General features: G+C 41.4%; 1 protein-coding gene across 2 annotated transcripts in view; it reads right to left on the bottom strand.

The window, feature by feature from the left end:
• Positions 1 to 16,974, bottom strand: part of Kif16b (kinesin family member 16B) — a 269,246-nt gene that overhangs the window by 50,809 nt on the left and 201,463 nt on the right. For both annotated transcript variants that reach the window (XM_005365523.2, XM_005365524.2), the window contains one exon: positions 1,988 to 2,077. In XM_005365523.2, coding sequence (XP_005365580.1) covers positions 1,988 to 2,077 — 90 coding nt within the window. The remainder of the gene's footprint in view (positions 1 to 1,987; positions 2,078 to 16,974) is intronic.

Genomic DNA, 16,974 nt, shown 5'->3' with positions numbered 1-16,974 from the left:
CCTAAGAGTCTCTATCATGCCAAGCCAGGTAAGTGTTCTTTTATCGTATCTTTACAGATGGCTTTTGTATTGGAGTTTTCTTTAAAATAAAAGCACACCAACAGAGATGTGCACTGGTTCCTCTTAAAACTCTTCTGAATCTCTCTTCACTCACTTAAACTTGAATTCCATCTTGTCAAAGATCCCAACCTGAGATGGCTTTTCATCAACATGTCAAGTACTTCTGTACCCACTTCCCTTCACTGGTATTCTTCCTAAAATGCAGAAGACTAAACTAGAATGACACCTGCCACACAGCCTTCCTCAAGACAATCAGTTCACAGTCCGCTCTTTCCATAGGAATCTAAGATATGTAAGAGCAAAGACTTTTGCTCCTGTCCACTATAGTACTATAGGAAGCTAGAGGCTGAATATACAGAATGAGTTCATCTAACTAAAGAACTGGAATAATCATGGAGTAACTGGCATGTGCACATGTACACGTGCACGCAGTCAACATCTTCTGTTTCAAAGACAGCACTTACTCTATTTGTTACCCTGGTGCTTCAGTGACATTAATAATATATGCAAAAATCTACTCATTATTAAAGAACTGATGTAGTAACTCATAACTAGGAAGCTAATGAGCTGTAAGTTCACTTTAAAATCAAGCTGTTCTGTGTATTTAGTATGTGTACAACAAGGTTCTTGTTAATCGTTAATAATAATTTGGGCTATGAAGGTAAACTCCAGAAGCAAACTTCATGACTTGAATTGATATGGTTACTTCTAGAACAAAACCTTTTGAGAATACTGAACTATACAATGCACACTAGAAGCTTCTCCTTAATTCAAAGATGGCTTGATTTTAACTGGGTTACCCTGAGTCTTCAAATCAAGCAATAATTATATTTAAAAAATGTTACCTTCTATTTTATATGGTTAAGAGATGGTAAAAGCTGTGGAACTGTTAAAGACATTGGCTTATTCATGTGATTCAAACTGGACTAAATTTCAGACTACAGAATGTCTGGGATTTTATAGACAGTGGTGGGAAAGTACTTGGTGAGGGCGCAGAGGGTGAACAGTGACTGTTGACTGTTTTGCAGCAGCCCAACCTAAATTACTACAGCGCTGAACTTCACCCAGCATCCTCTGCTGAGTAGTCACTGTGAGCACCTGGGAATGCACTTCAGCCCAGCAATATTTTTTTTGTTTACTTAAACTTGTTTTAAAATCCAGTCTTTGTCCAAAAGAGATTATTAATGTATCAATACACTTGAGTATCCAATCAATGCAATACTTTCTTGCTTCTAGATAATTTCATGTTACTATTTATCCTTTTCTTTACTGTGTGATGACAAACTAAAATCTCATGACTGATTTCTCATTAAGTAGAGGATTAAGCAGGAATGGAGTCTTTAAGAGAAAAAGCAGTGAATCCAAGCTAACAAATGTGTCACTATTTTGTTTTAGTAGTTTGCTTTGCTTTGTTTTTTTGTTTTTGGAAACAGGGTTTCTCTGTTACAGTCCTGGGTATCTTGGAACTTGTTTTGTAGACAACAATGACTTCAAACTCACAGAGATCCACCTGCTTCTGCCTCCCGAGTGCTAAGATTAAGGCATGTGCCACCATACCTGGCTCATTTTAGTAGATGTTATTGTTTAAAAGATATAAATTGATTAAAATGTCTGAAATTAACCATATGTTTATATAAAGAATGGACTTTAGTTTGTCTCTAATATTTTCAAAACCTGTGCTCAGAAAATCTTTCAATTTTGTACAACAGAGTAAGAACAGAATGAAGACAGTAACTTTGACAGATGAGTAACTGAAATCAAAGTTGGTGATAGGATCTAGTGTTGGGTGGGAGAGAGAGAGAAAGAGAAAGAGAGAGAGAGAGAGAGAGAGAGAGAGAGAGAGAGAGAGAGGATGAGTTAATGCAATCAGCTCACTTACTTTATAAAATGAGTGCTCTTAATTGGAAATAATCATTTCATAACTCACCTCTGCATACTTTAGCTTCAATGTTTTATGCATTTCTCGAAAACGACTGTAACGCCTGAATACAGTCCATGTCTCATCTAGGACAGAAATCTATTAGCAAGGAAGCAAAAACAAGTCAGCATTAATTACAAGAAAAAAGTAACTAAACTTTTAAAAACATAATTTAAAAATTAAATTAAGTGATTAGCATGTAAAATATCTCCACAATTGAAAACATTAATCTAGCTGCATAAATACAACTTATAAATAGTAACCATGTCCTACTAAACACACATTTTCTGCTCCCGAGTCTTATAGGTCTTATTATAAATGACACCTTTGTAAAGCTAGGGGCAGAAGACCACCTCCTAATGGGGTCCAAGGTTCCAAGAGTATTTCTTAATGTGCGGATGAGATGACTCATAGGTAAAGGAACCTGCCCCCAAGTCTGAAGACCTCAGTTCTACCGCCAGGACCCACACAGTTGAAGAAGAGAGCTGACTCCTGAAAGTTGTCCTTTGACCTCTACACACACACACACACACACACACACACACACACAGTCTAAAATAAATTCTAAATAAAAAAGATATTACCAGAAAAAAGTGTCTGTTAACTCGCCATCTGGCTGGTAGAACCTAGAGGGATAGAGCAATGTGTTCCGTGTAAAATGTCTAATGTGCGTCCCCAGAGGTCACCACACTAGATAGCAGAGAAAGACGAGGAGAATCAGAACTAAAAAAGGGAAGAGAAATGTGGAGCAAACCATGGGCGTTGTAGGAATGCTGCTTGTTTATTTCCTGGCCACCCAGACTCTCAAAATAACCACAGAGAAACTGTGTTAATTAAATTACTGCTTGGCCTATTAGCTCTAACTTCTTATTGGCTACCTTTTACATCTTAACTTAACCCATTTCCATTATATTATATTTTACCATGAGTCTCGTGGCCTACAGGCCAGGTTCTAACATGTTTCTTTCCAGCAGTGGCTCCGTGGCTTCTCCCTGACTCTGTCCCCTTTCTCCTAGCATTAAGCTTAGTTTTCCCTGCCTAACTAAGTTCTACCTTGCCACAGGCCAAGCCAGTTTCTTTATTCATTAACCAATAAAAGCAACACAAAGAGAGAAGGACCTCCTACACCACATGGGGGCATTAGAAGAGACACCATGAAAGAACACTCAGGTAGAGCTTCAGGAGTTAGTGTCTTGAATCCCAGCACAGCCTGATTCTGTATTGGCAAATGAGCCATTCTGGGGTTGAGGGTGAGAGCTTTGCACAATGATGCATGTTTTTGTTATTATGCTTCTCTATTTTTCATTAACATTTTAATAATGGCAGGTTTCTTCTCATGAATTTCTCTGAAATCAGGCACTTACATAAGAAACAAGGAGGTACTATGGAAGTGACAATGCAGATACGCTGCATCTGAACCCTGACATTGAAGCCAACATGCTAGGCACACAAGCTGGAAAGCACTGCTGCTGGCAGCCTGGCTGGTCTGCTTTCCTGAAGATGGAGAGTGGGCAAGGCTGATATAAGCAGTAGAGAACAGGCGAACTCCTGGTCTTCGGTGGACAAGAACCAGGCATGCGCGAGAACTAAAGCAGAGTGGAGGCCTTTCAGCTTCCCACATGGCTGGTGGTGCACGATGCCAGGAAAGCCAGAGCATTGCTGGAACCATGCCCATGCTGTGGGAGTAGGAAGAGAGAAGAGATTTCGGAGGCGAGGTGCGGTGTTGTTTTGTTGGGATGAGAAAGACACTGAAGGAAGTTCAAGTTTTGCCCATAACTCAGAAACCAGTTCCTCCCTCATGGGAAACATTTCCACTGAACCTCTTGGACACGTGGTGGAGCTCCTGCAAGATCTCTTAAGACTTCAGTATACGTGAGGAACATCTGTCACCTCTGTTCTGCCTGCAAGTGACTCCTCCTGCAGAATCACAGCCCTACCAGTCCCTGAAACCACCAGAAGGCACTTCTAACACTCTTGGTGGGCTCTGCTCCTCTGCACCATGCATGAGTCCTGACCTCATTTTTCCACACCTTAGGCAGAAAACACACCAACCAGTTCAAACCAACTCTCTTGAGCACCAAGGTTTCCTGAAAAGCATGTCAATTCTCTTCTCGAACACACTGATGTATATCTCCCCAGTCGCATTACCCCACAGTCATCTCAACAGATCATCCGTCTGCCATCTTAAACTCCAACTTTACCTCCCTTCCTGCCCAGCTGGCCATCCACACTGCTCCTTCCATTTAAGTAAACTTCTTTTTAAAAACTTACTTATGGTGCCAATCTATTTCTTCTTGCTTCCTCCTGAATCCACACTAAAATAGCATCCCACCAAGGTCACCATTATCTCCATACTGCAAAACCCATGGGTTAAATGTTTTGTTTTTTTTTGTTTGTTTGTTTGTTTGAGACAGGGCTTCTCTGTAGCTTTGGAGCCTGTCCTGGGACTAGCTCTTGTAGACCACGCTGGCTTTGAACTCAGAGATCCTCCTGCTTCTGCCTCCTGAGTACTGGGATAAAAGGCGTGCGCCATTACCACCCAGTTCCCATGGGTTACTTCTTGATCATGCTCTCACTGCACCCCTGGGAAGTGCCCTACAAGAGCGGACTCACTCTTCCTGCTCACATCTTCACCTGGCTACTCTTTTATCATTACACTTGTCTTTGCTGGGATTTCTCATCTCCCTGACCTCTAAACATCAAATGCATGAGGGTTTCATCCTTGGACATGTTTTATTTTCTACCTGCGCTCTCTCCTTTAGTGATCTCATTGCTCAAATTTACATTTGAGCTAGCACTCCCTGGATGCACATCTCCCTCTGCTGAACCTGGAGTCACATGCCTACTGCTTACATCAATGTCCAGACTGTACCTCAAACTGAACAAGGTACATTTACTGAAATGAATCATAACTCAGACTTTATCTTTTCCTCCATTTCAGTTGATGTCATTCTGTTCATTCACTCCCATGTCATGGTGTCATCTTTAATGTCCTTTTCCTTACACCTTACATGCAACCAATCAGCAAACCCTTTATTTTAATTATTCGGAATATAAATCTGGCCTTTTCTCACCAATTCCACTATCTCTGTCTAACTATTCTCAACAGATCTTGGTGTTGGTCCCTTGATTGTGCTTATATCCCTTCTCATTGTGCCATTCTTTCTTTTGCCAAAAGGGTCTTGCTAAACACTGATAGTTGAGGCCATTTCTTTACTCAAATGGAACACAGCCCAAGACATCCCACTCCAGTGAGGTACAAGCTCGAGTTCTTTACCTTCCCTACAAGGGTCTCTATGCTCTGTCGTATCCTTGGCTCACCTGAAGCCTCTCCCGACTCCAGGTTCACCCAGAACATGCCAGATGTGTACACTGCAGGTGTGGCCTCAGAGGCTCTGTGTTTTGTTCTTTGAATTAGCAATACCTGAGTATGAAGCAAACATGGCATACAGTTATCCTTCCCCACTAGAATGTGAGTTCCAGGAAGGCTGGTTTTTTTACTCCTTTGGTCACAGTCCTTTAGAAGAGAATGTGACGCACGGGAGGCATCCTCAAGAACAGCTAGAAGACCGAGCCCTAAGATAGGCCTGTCTTTAATATCTTCTTGCTCTTAGAGACTTTAAAACAGAATTTATATTTAAAATTTCTCCAAGAAGAAAAGGATTTAAAAAAAAATCAAAGAAACTTACAGTGAGGCAAACTGGGCTCTGAGCCTAGGGCACTTTGGCCTATACTTTCTTCCTCTGTGGCTTTTACAGCTTGCTAATACCTAGTCACTGTCCAAAGTCTCTGGTGAGAGAAACAGCACAACTATGGGTACCACTCTTCTTTCTCACAGCATCCCTGGGATAGTGCCTTCCTAAAGGAGTCCACCTCCTCTAATTGCATACTGCAAATACTGAGACAGCCACAGCGCACTGGGCATAGACTGGACAGTGAGATGGAAGAGGAAACTGTTACGTCCCTTCCTAAGGCTGCATCTCAAAGCATTCAGTTATACCCTCCTGGGTTTTCTTGGTATTGGTCCTGAGTGCTTATAATGGGGGTAGAGTGCTTTTATGTGTGCACATGGAAAATAAAGGGGTAGACCAGTGTGGTGAGGACCATGCTCAGCTACATTTTCATATTCATACCAGGCTTTCTGAGGTCATAATGGTACCGGTATCTGTGCTTGTTACCCGGTGACACCAAGATCCCTCTCACAGCAGAAATGCTAACAGAACTCAGATGCTGCAGGAACAGAGAGCTTGCCCAGCCTCACAGCCCCATTGTTTTAGTCGTTCATACTGAACAAAGCAGATAGGGAAGATCATTATTGGCACATTCTGAGCAAAAACTCATTTTTGCCCAATATCTAAGGATTTTAATAACCTGGTATACATGTGTCAATAATTTTTGTCATATTTAAGTTTGTTATCTCAAGCAATATGAATTAACTAGAAGCACAAGCCTTATTTGGAAACTTATTAGAAATGTATGTTCACAACTTCCACCCACACCTCTGCTTAGAACACAGCCACTGAATGCAACACCACTGCCCACAAGATTCTGATATAAGCATAGTCATGTCCCACCTCCCGTTCAGCGCCTAACCCCTCAGCCAGGATCCAGAGACTCTTCTAGATAACTCTGTAACATCTCACAGCACCTCCCAGTGCTGAGCAATCTCACCCCACAGAGAACTTGTGAACACAAAATACGGCATACTTATAAGGATCTTCTGAATGCCTCATGAGCCACACACACCTTTCTCTAACAGGAGGATTCGTCTGAGTTTCGTGGTAGGGTTTCCACTAAAATTACTCCCTCCATGGCATCCTCTCACTCTTTCTCCCCAGAGGAATCCCTTAATCTCCCCCAGGCTTGTTAACATTAGTTCACATCATGGTCAAAGCACACATCACAGATACTTATTACACAATTGTGTCGAACTAAATAATTTATGCAATTAATTACATAACCCTAGTCTACAAAATTTTAAGTCTTCTGAGGAAGTAAAATGTCTACCTTTGGAAGTATTTGGGGTGAGACAGAGACTCTCACTGCAAAAAACATACACCGGGCACCTACAAATTTTCATGAAATTATTTTACTTTTCAAACTAGGTGAGAACCCAGGCCTTGCAGATCCGTCAGAAGGCAGAAGAGGGGCTGTTGGAGCATTGCCTGTGGTGGCCCTGCTCTGGCTGGAGGTGTGGATCACTCAAAGATGTCTCTGGAGAAACCACAACAGCAGGCCTTTTGATTTTTACACTGAGAACACAGCAAACCTCTGTATATTCCAAACACAAGTTGATAGGGCAGCATTCTGATATTTTTAAAGTCTTTACCCTGAGAGTTTTATCTGAAGCGAGACTATAGACAAGGTCAGGAAAGGGTCAAGCTTCCCATCCCATATATTTAAGACCTGCTTTGTCTAGCAATATGTAAACAAGGTGGAGACAACGATGGTGTGGAATGACACCCATTAGCAATTGTCTCAGAAAGGAGGAAGGCCCTGTGTGGCATTGTGTGACATTCCTGCATGAACATGGTCAAACCTTTTCTCTCTGATGGAAACATACCATGCTGAGGGCTGGAGGTTTCCTCATGTGAAGTTTGGAAACAGACACAGAGAAATGCAAAAATACAAACTGAAGTCCCAGTTTGCTCTAAATTAAAACTGAGCATAGGACAGGATTTTGATCATGAGGGGAGGACAGCAGATCAGCAAAACAAATAAGTCCGACGTAAGCAGTCAATTATTTCCTTTAGCATTGTGAAAGAAAAGCATCATTGTGGCGTACTTCTGAAGAGCAAATCGATCATTTCTCTCTCGCTGAGTGGTTCTGTTGATACAAATCCATCTTTCCTGGGCTGTAAAATGATCAAGTGCATCTTAAACATGTCCTCAAGATGGACTGCATTTACTTACAAATAATTCTCAGCTGAGTGCTTCCCACAAATTTATCTTGTATACATATTTTGCAGGGCTAGGGATTGTTGATTGTAAGATATGTTATCAGCAGCATTTGCTGGTGTACAACGGCCTTCATGAGGAGCAGCATCAAGAGCTTGTCACTCAAAGAAAAAGACTCTAACTAGCCCCCAATTAAGTAAGTTACCTGAAGGGATCTTTAATATACACATTAAGAATAACTCTCAAGCACTCGTGTGGGGACCTTAACTACATTCCCAATGTGTGGATGTGTAAAACAGGAAACACTAATACATGCAGCTTCATTAACATGTCCCACCACAGAACAGGAGGCCAAGAAGCACTGTCTCAGCTTCTGGTCAAGATGGCCCATACAGTATAGAAAGCAGTCATTGATTCTTATTTATATTTATTTTTATATCATTCTTTTTATATTACTACTTCTATTGGTGGGATATAATGCATAATAAGTATAGTTAATGAATGGTATACTTTATGAAAAATAAAAATAGTCATATGAGCTATACCAGCTTAGTAACTTTTCTTATTAGGTACTTGTGATTACAAATATTTATATCTGTTGGGGGATGTAGTTCAGTGGTAGATCATATACATAGCATGTGAAAATCTCTGGGTTCCATTTCCAGAACAGAAAAAAAAATTTAGGTGCTATTAACTATTTTAAACTGAAGCCAGAAAATGATAAATTCATGAAGGTCTCATTATTCCCAAGATGACAGAATCTAATCCACTAATTAGACTCTATGTCTTATGTAAAACATGAATAAATTCTGAAAGTATGGATCTGTGGAGAAATACGCATCAGTGCATTAGCTTTAATTAAAATCTCTTCAGACAACTGCTGCAAAAAGAACTAGCCAAGAGTGTTAACTGAAGCCAACATCCCATTAAACACAGCAATGTCCTGCATTGAACACAGTCACTATCCCATTCCTCTTCCTTCACATCTACCTCCAGCATCACCAAATCTGTCAGCAAGGACCAAAAGACCAATGTGTACTGATTTCCAGTGGGAATCTGCCGGCTAGCATCTGTTGGTCTCTTCTTTACAGATCCACCCACCTTGGAGGCCAGGGCTGGATTTGGGGCAGTTTTCCTGACCCCAGAGACCAGCACCTCAACATTCCTGGATCCCTCAGCCTAATAGTGGAACTCATCAGAATGATTCTCCACATTAGGAAGCCTATGGTGCTTCTCTTCTCAGCTTATAGCTAGAATGACCTACAGGCTATATCAGCTTGGCACCATCACTCTACTTTTCCAATTACTTTTTCTCTAATGAACATTTCAAATATTCTGGGTTTTCAGTCCCCACAATCACTTTTTTACGACTTTTTTAGTCACATCTAGAATGACTGGATGCAATAAAGAACAATCCCCACAGCATCCTTCCAGTGTCTTTCAAAGCAATACTACTGATACTCAGTCCTGAGCCGCTTTCTGCCTTCTATACTTGGCATTCCCACGTTTGAGTGCCTCTCTAAGGTGAACCTCAAACTCTACTATATTCTATTACCAATATGTCACTTGTGCATCTCTGAGTCCAGTATTCCCACTGCCTGAAACATCTTTCCTCTCCCTCCAGTTATCAAATGCCCTCATCCCTCTCGGAGGAATAACACTGCAAGTCCACTGGATATCTTCCTGAGCATCTTCCATGAGCTTCTGTCATCTATTTCTATGCATGTTTTGTCCCCACACCCAGCTGCTGTGGTGCAAATCCTTTTCATCTTGTCTGCACATTTGTTTCTTAATGTATATAGGATGGTATGTGTATCTATATATATTACAAAACCACATAGATGTTATGAAGTAAGTGGGTAATGGAATGGGGACAATTGTTTCTTCACTCAATGCACAGAGGTTCTTTCCAATAAATCACATTTTGACTACACTTCTTAGTTCCTTCTCTTTCTGAAGGCAGTAGAATGACCTGCATCTTTGTCCTTTTCTGACTTATCCACAAATCAACTCTATAGAGTTTTTGGTAAGTAGGCATTGGGAGAGATAAGAAAGAGGCCAAAGAATTTTAAAGCAAAGCAAAAAACAATATCATTTATCACATTTCTTTTGGAGAGAACGCTGCACTGATTTAAAAAGGACACATAAATAAACGATTTGGATATTGGGATAAGATCAGGTGGGTATGAGGACCCTAAATGACACAGGAATAATCCAAAGGTAATAATCTCTAAATGGCCTTTAAAAGTTGGAGTTAGTTAATTTCAGAGTCCTTGCCCCTAAGTAGCAAACCTGTGGGCAAGGGTTGCATTCCTTGGCTCAGTGAAAGACAGCAGTTTCTGCTGCAAGGAAGATTAAGAAGCAGTAAAAGCCTGTGCTATGTTAAAATCATACTACTTGGTGGAGTCTGAACATTCTTTCCTTGCATGCAACGTAACACGTTTCTGGCTTCCCCATGCATACTCAGAGTTGTTCTTATTTCTCTGTCTAGTGAGCCTAAAGAAGGGGTGGTCTCTACAGCCCAGAAGATATACACACAGGAGAGAGACAGTGTCAGCAGGCATCCAGGAGCTCTGGTGGCAAGTAGCAAACTGTCATGTATCTCATTTCAGACTGCATAAGGAAGCCCTGAACTGAGCAGGAACAGCTTTCCCATAATAATGTGTCTTATGAGTGGGCAGCTGCAAAAATCCCATCTCAAGACACTTGAATAAAGAGGCTGGGCCTCAGCAGAAGGGCCTGATCCCAAGTCACTATACTATGCAAGTAAAAAGGAGTCTAATTCCAATCCTATTGATGACAGCATGGGTGAGAAGCACCTGGAGCTTGGAGACTTAATGATTCCTGGATCAGAGTCACAGGCAGACTTTATATCTTTCTGCTTTTCATATTCTCCAGGAAAGAGAAGGAGGCCCTTCTGCATAGAAGGGCTATGAACAAGTAGAGAACTTGCCTCAGAGACTTGAGTTTGGTCCAAATCTGTGGTACCGTGAAAATTACTCAAGAACTATGTGCTGAATTAACAGCAAACTCTAGACAGCTATGAAGTGGTCTAAAGAAAATGGGACTTTCTAGTTGGGCAAACCCAGTCTTCTTGAATAATCAGAAATAACTGCTTCATGGTTCAATTTCAGTGTCTTCAAAATAGGAGATAATGCTGCTTGTTTTAGTATACTTACCTTATATGGTGGGTTGAAAGCAAATTTGATAGAATGTATGAAGCCCTGGATTTCAAACCCAAGGGCATTCCAGGTAGGTGAGGAATGGGGAAATTACTCCACGTTAAAGGTACAGTAAATGCCAAGGGTGACAGATTATGCATTATTTTTTTTAAGTTACCTAGACACTGAGAGGCAAAGTAGGGAGCAGGACATCACCATCACTAGAGAATGGAAAATGAAAAGCTATGGATGAGCAGACTTGGCCCCAACTTCAGCCTTAACTACTTGTCTAATGTCAGCAGAATTCTTGCAGGCCTCAAGTTTTTCAGCTGCTAACATGAACTCATGAGAAACCAAAGGATGAAGGAGAATAACAGGAGGTCAAAAGCACAATGCTTGGGCCTCAGACACAGCTGCTCCTCTTTCAGTCCTGAACAAGATGTCTTCATCCAGCCTCTCCCCTCAAAACTTTGGGGATATGGAAGAAGCATACAGTTTGTAATAGCCAGAGCACATGGAAGTAACACTTTCCAGATCTAACAAGACCGAAGTACATACAAACTCAGAGTTGTGGCACAAGACCTGCAGAGACTCACGCTAGGTGGGGTTGTAGCACAGAGCAGGGGAAGTGGACATGGGGCCCCACCTAACAAAGAAGCTATTGTAATTGACAGCTACTAGTAAAGGGAAAAGCTGTTTTCCATTGAGTATCACTGGGTACATCAACTACACCACAGGGCAGGCCCACGGCCGAGGATAATTTTTCCCATGAATTTTTGTTGATTTCACTTTGTTTTGGTATCTTTTCTCTTATTAGTCTTTTGAGTGTTTTGATTTTTAAAAGTTTGTTTTGAAAGAGAGAAAGAACATAAAGTTGGATGGGAAAGGAAGAGGTGGAATGATGTGGGACTCCCCTCTGTATGCTCTGAATATCATTGGTTAATAAAGAAACTGAGGGGGGGGGCTGATAAAGTAGATAAGCAGGGAAAGCTAAACAGAATGCTGGGAGAAAGGAGGTGGAGTCAATAGAGAAGCCATGAAGCCTGAAACTTTGCTGGTAGGCCATGACCTTGTGGTGATGCACAGATTAATGGAGATGGGTTAAATCAAGATGTAAGAGTTAGCAAATAAGAGCTAATGGGCCAAGCAGTGATTTAAATAATATAGTTTCTGTGTGATTATTTTGAGTCTCCATACAACAGGGGAAAGTTTAGGAAGAGTTGGAGAGGTAGTCAGGATCAAAAGGCATTGCATGAAGCATTTTCTTAATTAAACTTTTTTTAAAAAAAAATATGCTCTTTAAGAAATTCTTCTCTGATGCTCTGCTGACAGGTGAGTTTCCATGAGCAGCAGCTGCAAACCATCTGATTCTGTAACAACCATTCTAGGAGGAGAGAAAAAATCACAACAGCTGGGAAGAAACAGGGACATGAACACATTCTTAAAACAAGCACTTGGGTGAGACTGAAATGCAAGACAGGTCCCTGAAGCTGTGGCCACTTCTCTCCTATTCCTGAGACTCAGTCTCATTTCTTTCTCATCTTCCTTGAATATTTATTTTGTGGGAACAAACACAGGGGTCCTCGTGGAGACAACATCAAAGATAAGTTGCTTTGGAATGAAACCTGGAAAAAGGGAAACAATGTTTTTGTTGTTTTTTGCTTGCTTGTTCTCTCTCTCTCTCTCTCAGACAAAATAGTCACGTGGTGAATGTGACTCTTCAAGATCTAATGTGATTTCCTTTGCTGCTATTCCTGCTGTAAAATAGCACACACTCTGGGTCCTGGGTCTAGATGGCTGGGGCATGCGCAGTATTCCATTCGTCTTGGCTCTGCTAATCCCCACACAGGGAGATAATCTATCACATAACTAATAAGCACAGGCCCAGATGCCAACACACCACTCTTTCTGAACATTTATACTCTATCAAGTTGGGAGCAAGTACTTCTGAAAGATGTATGTGTGTGTGGTTTCTCTAATAGACTGGAATGGCTCTCATTTTTGTTCTGCCAAGTAGAGAGAGAGAGGTTTCTCTGACTGTAAATGTAATTACTGCAACTTCTAAACTGCACATTTCCTGGGCATTTCTTCAGGATTCCTGTCAGGTCTGCCCACCACCAAATGCTCCGGCTTTGTCAGAGCTTTAACAGGAACTCCACTTTATAAAGTATGCAAGACTTAGTCAGAATTCAAGACAAAAAGTTCAAATGTATGTGAATGCGTGTGTGTACACACACATAACAGTAAATTCTGTAATGAGGCAAGGATTGGGAAGTGGCTATTCTGGCTAAGACAATACTAAAATATGTTCTCAACTTTAAAAAATGTCCAGGAATTATTGACATTTAAAAAGTGCATTAAAACAAGAAAGGGAATGAGTAGTTTTGTACATTTAGATACCATGAGGCATGTGGGGCCAGGGCCTGTTTACCAGCTGTATAGCCTTAGGCAAGTCACTCATGATTTCTTACTTATGTAATGTAACAAATACCCTCATTTTGGAACTTTGTAGAAATGTCTGGCAAAATGCTTGGGGGCATAGAAGGTTCTGGGATAGATGTTAGCTTTCTTTTTTTCATGAGGAGCTGCAAAGTCAATGGCATACAGAGAAGCAAGTTGGGAGAGTCCTGGGGTGGTTAGGTAAAAGACAGCAGAGAACAAGGAGTCATCCTTATAAATTGAGAACATTTGGCCATGTGGATGGATGATGCTCACAAGAAAGGTTAAGCATATTGCTGGAACAAGCTGGAAGCTACAGGGATATGTGAGGAGCTCATACATCAGAAAGGTCTGGGTTCACGTGACTCAAGAGCACTGCTGCCACGAATGGTCTACATAGCTGTGCTGGGCAACTTCCTAAGCATCATGCTTTCTCCCTGCCACTGCTTCCTGTTGCTGCTTCTCATCTCCTTCCAAGCCATCAATTAGAAGACAGAACAAAAGGAGGCAGGATTCTAGGGCAACAGGAGTCTGCTTCCCCGAGTTAAAAAAAAAATCAGCTAACTGGGAAAGATTTGGACGTTTTGTGTTTGAGATACTTGCTGCTGTGGTGTGCAAGTAGACGAGAGAGCTTGTCAAAAGGGCTAACCTGCATCTGTGTGAGAATGGGCATGGCATGTGTGCTGCTCAACAGAGAACAGTGAGAGGTTGACCAACTCAGTAAGCTCCCAGAGGACAGAGAGAACAAGGACTTCTATTAGCAGACGGCTGGAGAGTGCCTAGGTCCTGGCATCATGCGGGAAGTCAGCCTAGACATGTGTTTCTACATGAACGAGTGTCTAAAGAAAATGAAGCTAACCTAGGTGCTGCAGAATGCCCAATGCCAGGGCCGTGTTCCATCAGAAGGCAGGCAGAAGGGCTGAAGTGTGACTGCATCCTCAGGCTTAACACAGGAGGCTCCGTCCTTGCGCTCTCCTGGAATGGTTATGAGCAAGCCAGCTGCAATGTGACCCCTGTGTGCAAATGGAACTTGTGGGGTGCTATTCACAAAGGGCACTCAACATTCTAACTTGAAAAATACAACAGCAGAAAGGGTTTTAAATCATGCCCATAGTTTTGAACATCACAGTGTGTCACTTGCTGAGTTATCCCTACTGGATGACTATTACCAGTCAGGCACATGTGGGGTTCCTAAGATCATCTAAGATCAGCAATGTCTAATCAGCTGAAACCCCCAGAAGACCTGAAATAAATGGGACAATGGCATTTGGGGGGAACTGACTAAGTTGTGGCATGGAAGCAGAGTGGACACTGGGTTATGGGCGAAGACTGGAGAGAACAGACTGCAAAGGGCCACTCCAGAAAGAAGCGAGACAGTGACTTACAGGATCAACAGAAATTCAAGAAACAGAAAGACCAAACATACACCAGCATTGGCTCATTTCTTTATACTGCTGTGTTGAAATGTACATTAAAATACAGGGAATTTAAAATGTCATTACTTCTAAGACAAATGAGTACGACATCCTCTGTTAGTCTTAACTACAGACTTCCCTGGCTGGGGGTTTGTATCATGTTGAAATGTAATTTTAAAGTTAAATTTCACCTACTCTGATCCCAGCTAACTGAAAATAGCAAGCATGATTCAAGGTAACTGACTCTTTGTATCAATCACTGCAAAGCTTTGAAAGAGTTTGGGGTAACAGCTATAGTTTAGGGAGTGGCATTACTGAAGGAACTGTGATTGGGGGCAAGCAGGGACCTTAGAGATACATATTCTTGACCAGCAGGTGACAATCTACTCAAAGAGGAGCCAGGCTGGCCCACCTTGAACCTCCTGTTTCTCCATGATACCTGTCAATCAAAAAGTCTTCTTTATGTACCGAGGGTCCAGTTACAGGAATATGTGCTTTTAGAGGACTCCTTGAAAGTGGAACTCCAATGAAACAGAACTGACATTCTGACTCAAAGTTCCTAAGCAGGTGCCTTCAAAGATTAGTGAGTGTGGGATACATCATGGAGAGGCCAACTTTATGTGTTCTCAAGAAAGAACAGACTAGTTTCTTGAGTTCTTTATATATTTTGGAGATCAGACCTTTGTCAGTTGCGGGGTTGGAGAAGATCTTCTCCCAGTCAGTGGGTTGCCTTTTAGTAGGTCCCATTTATTCAATGAGGCCCTTAATGTCTGTGCTGCTGGGGTTATACGTAGGAAGTGGTCTCCTGTGCCCATGTGTTGTAGGGTACTTCCCACTTTCTCTTCTATCAGGTTCAGTGTGTTCGGACTGATATTGAGGTCTTTAATCCATTTGGACTTGAGTTTTGTGTATGGTGATAGATAAAAAGCCTGGGATAAAACCAGACTCGCTGAACATAGCGGACAATGAGGACTACTGAGAACTCAAGAACAATGGCACTGGGTTTTGATCCTTCTGCACGCACTGGAGGAGCAAGGACAGAGGAGGGTAAGAGGAAGATGCCAGGGGCCAAGGCTGGCATGGCTCAAGCATCCACACACGTAAACTCCTGCTGCATTCAGCAACTACACAGACGGTGTTTATTTCTTACTTGAAGGAAGCAACATAATGAGTATTTTTTACAATTGCTCTCTTCTCAGGCATTCAAGTCAAGACTTATAGTTATTTGCATATCTTTAAAAATAATTGGTGAAATGGCCAGTGACCAGCAGCAAGATATGCTCTAAAACAGGGTCCCACAGCAGCAGGATCAACCCCTGAGGGCTTGCCATGCACACACAGCCCTAGAGGGCCTTGGATACCATTGGGGGATAGAGGTGAAAATGAAAACAAACTTTGAAAAAGAAGCAGCAATGATTGTTCTAAAGTATAAACAATAATAATTTATAGATGCACATTAAGACCAAGTTTTTCTTATAACAACCTAAAACTAAAGAGAATTGTCCTTTATCAAAAATCAAATTAATAGCCCTTGTTTTCTTAAAGCCACTTTTTCACCAAGATAATTTAAGAGTAGCACAGTATCATCAGGTGTGAGACTAGATTAGATAATATGGCATGCGCATGACATACTCGATAACTGATAGAAAAAGTTGTAGACTTTGAAAAAGTTCTAAATAGTAGCTTGCGTCAACATCAAATTTTCAATGTAAATTTTTATAAAGAAAAACTTAAAATCATTTTAAAAACTCTGAATGTTATTTACATTATTTTTCTCTCATGGGCACCCACAGAATTAATAATATGTTCCCAATAAAGAAAGTCTGCAGAGATTTTAGCAACAAGTATAAGACAGCTGAGGTTCTGTTCCAATACTGGCAACTGGTAGACTTAGTTTCTGAGTTTTTTTTATGCATCTGGATACCTCAGGGAACACCCAACCAGAAACAAAGCAATCAAAACCCCAAGCTTCATAAAGACATAGTTGCACATGAACAATCACCAAGGGGCTCTAAAGACAGCAGCCCATGCATTCCCCAGGCCTGTCCGTTTTTATTTAACTTTAGTAACAAATACACACAAC

Source organism: Microtus ochrogaster, unplaced genomic scaffold (assembly GCF_000317375.1).
Source record: "Microtus ochrogaster isolate Prairie Vole_2 unplaced genomic scaffold, MicOch1.0 UNK3, whole genome shotgun sequence".
Taxonomy (NCBI): domain Eukaryota; kingdom Metazoa; phylum Chordata; class Mammalia; order Rodentia; family Cricetidae; genus Microtus; species Microtus ochrogaster.
This window is presented reverse-complemented; position numbering and strand designations above follow the sequence as displayed.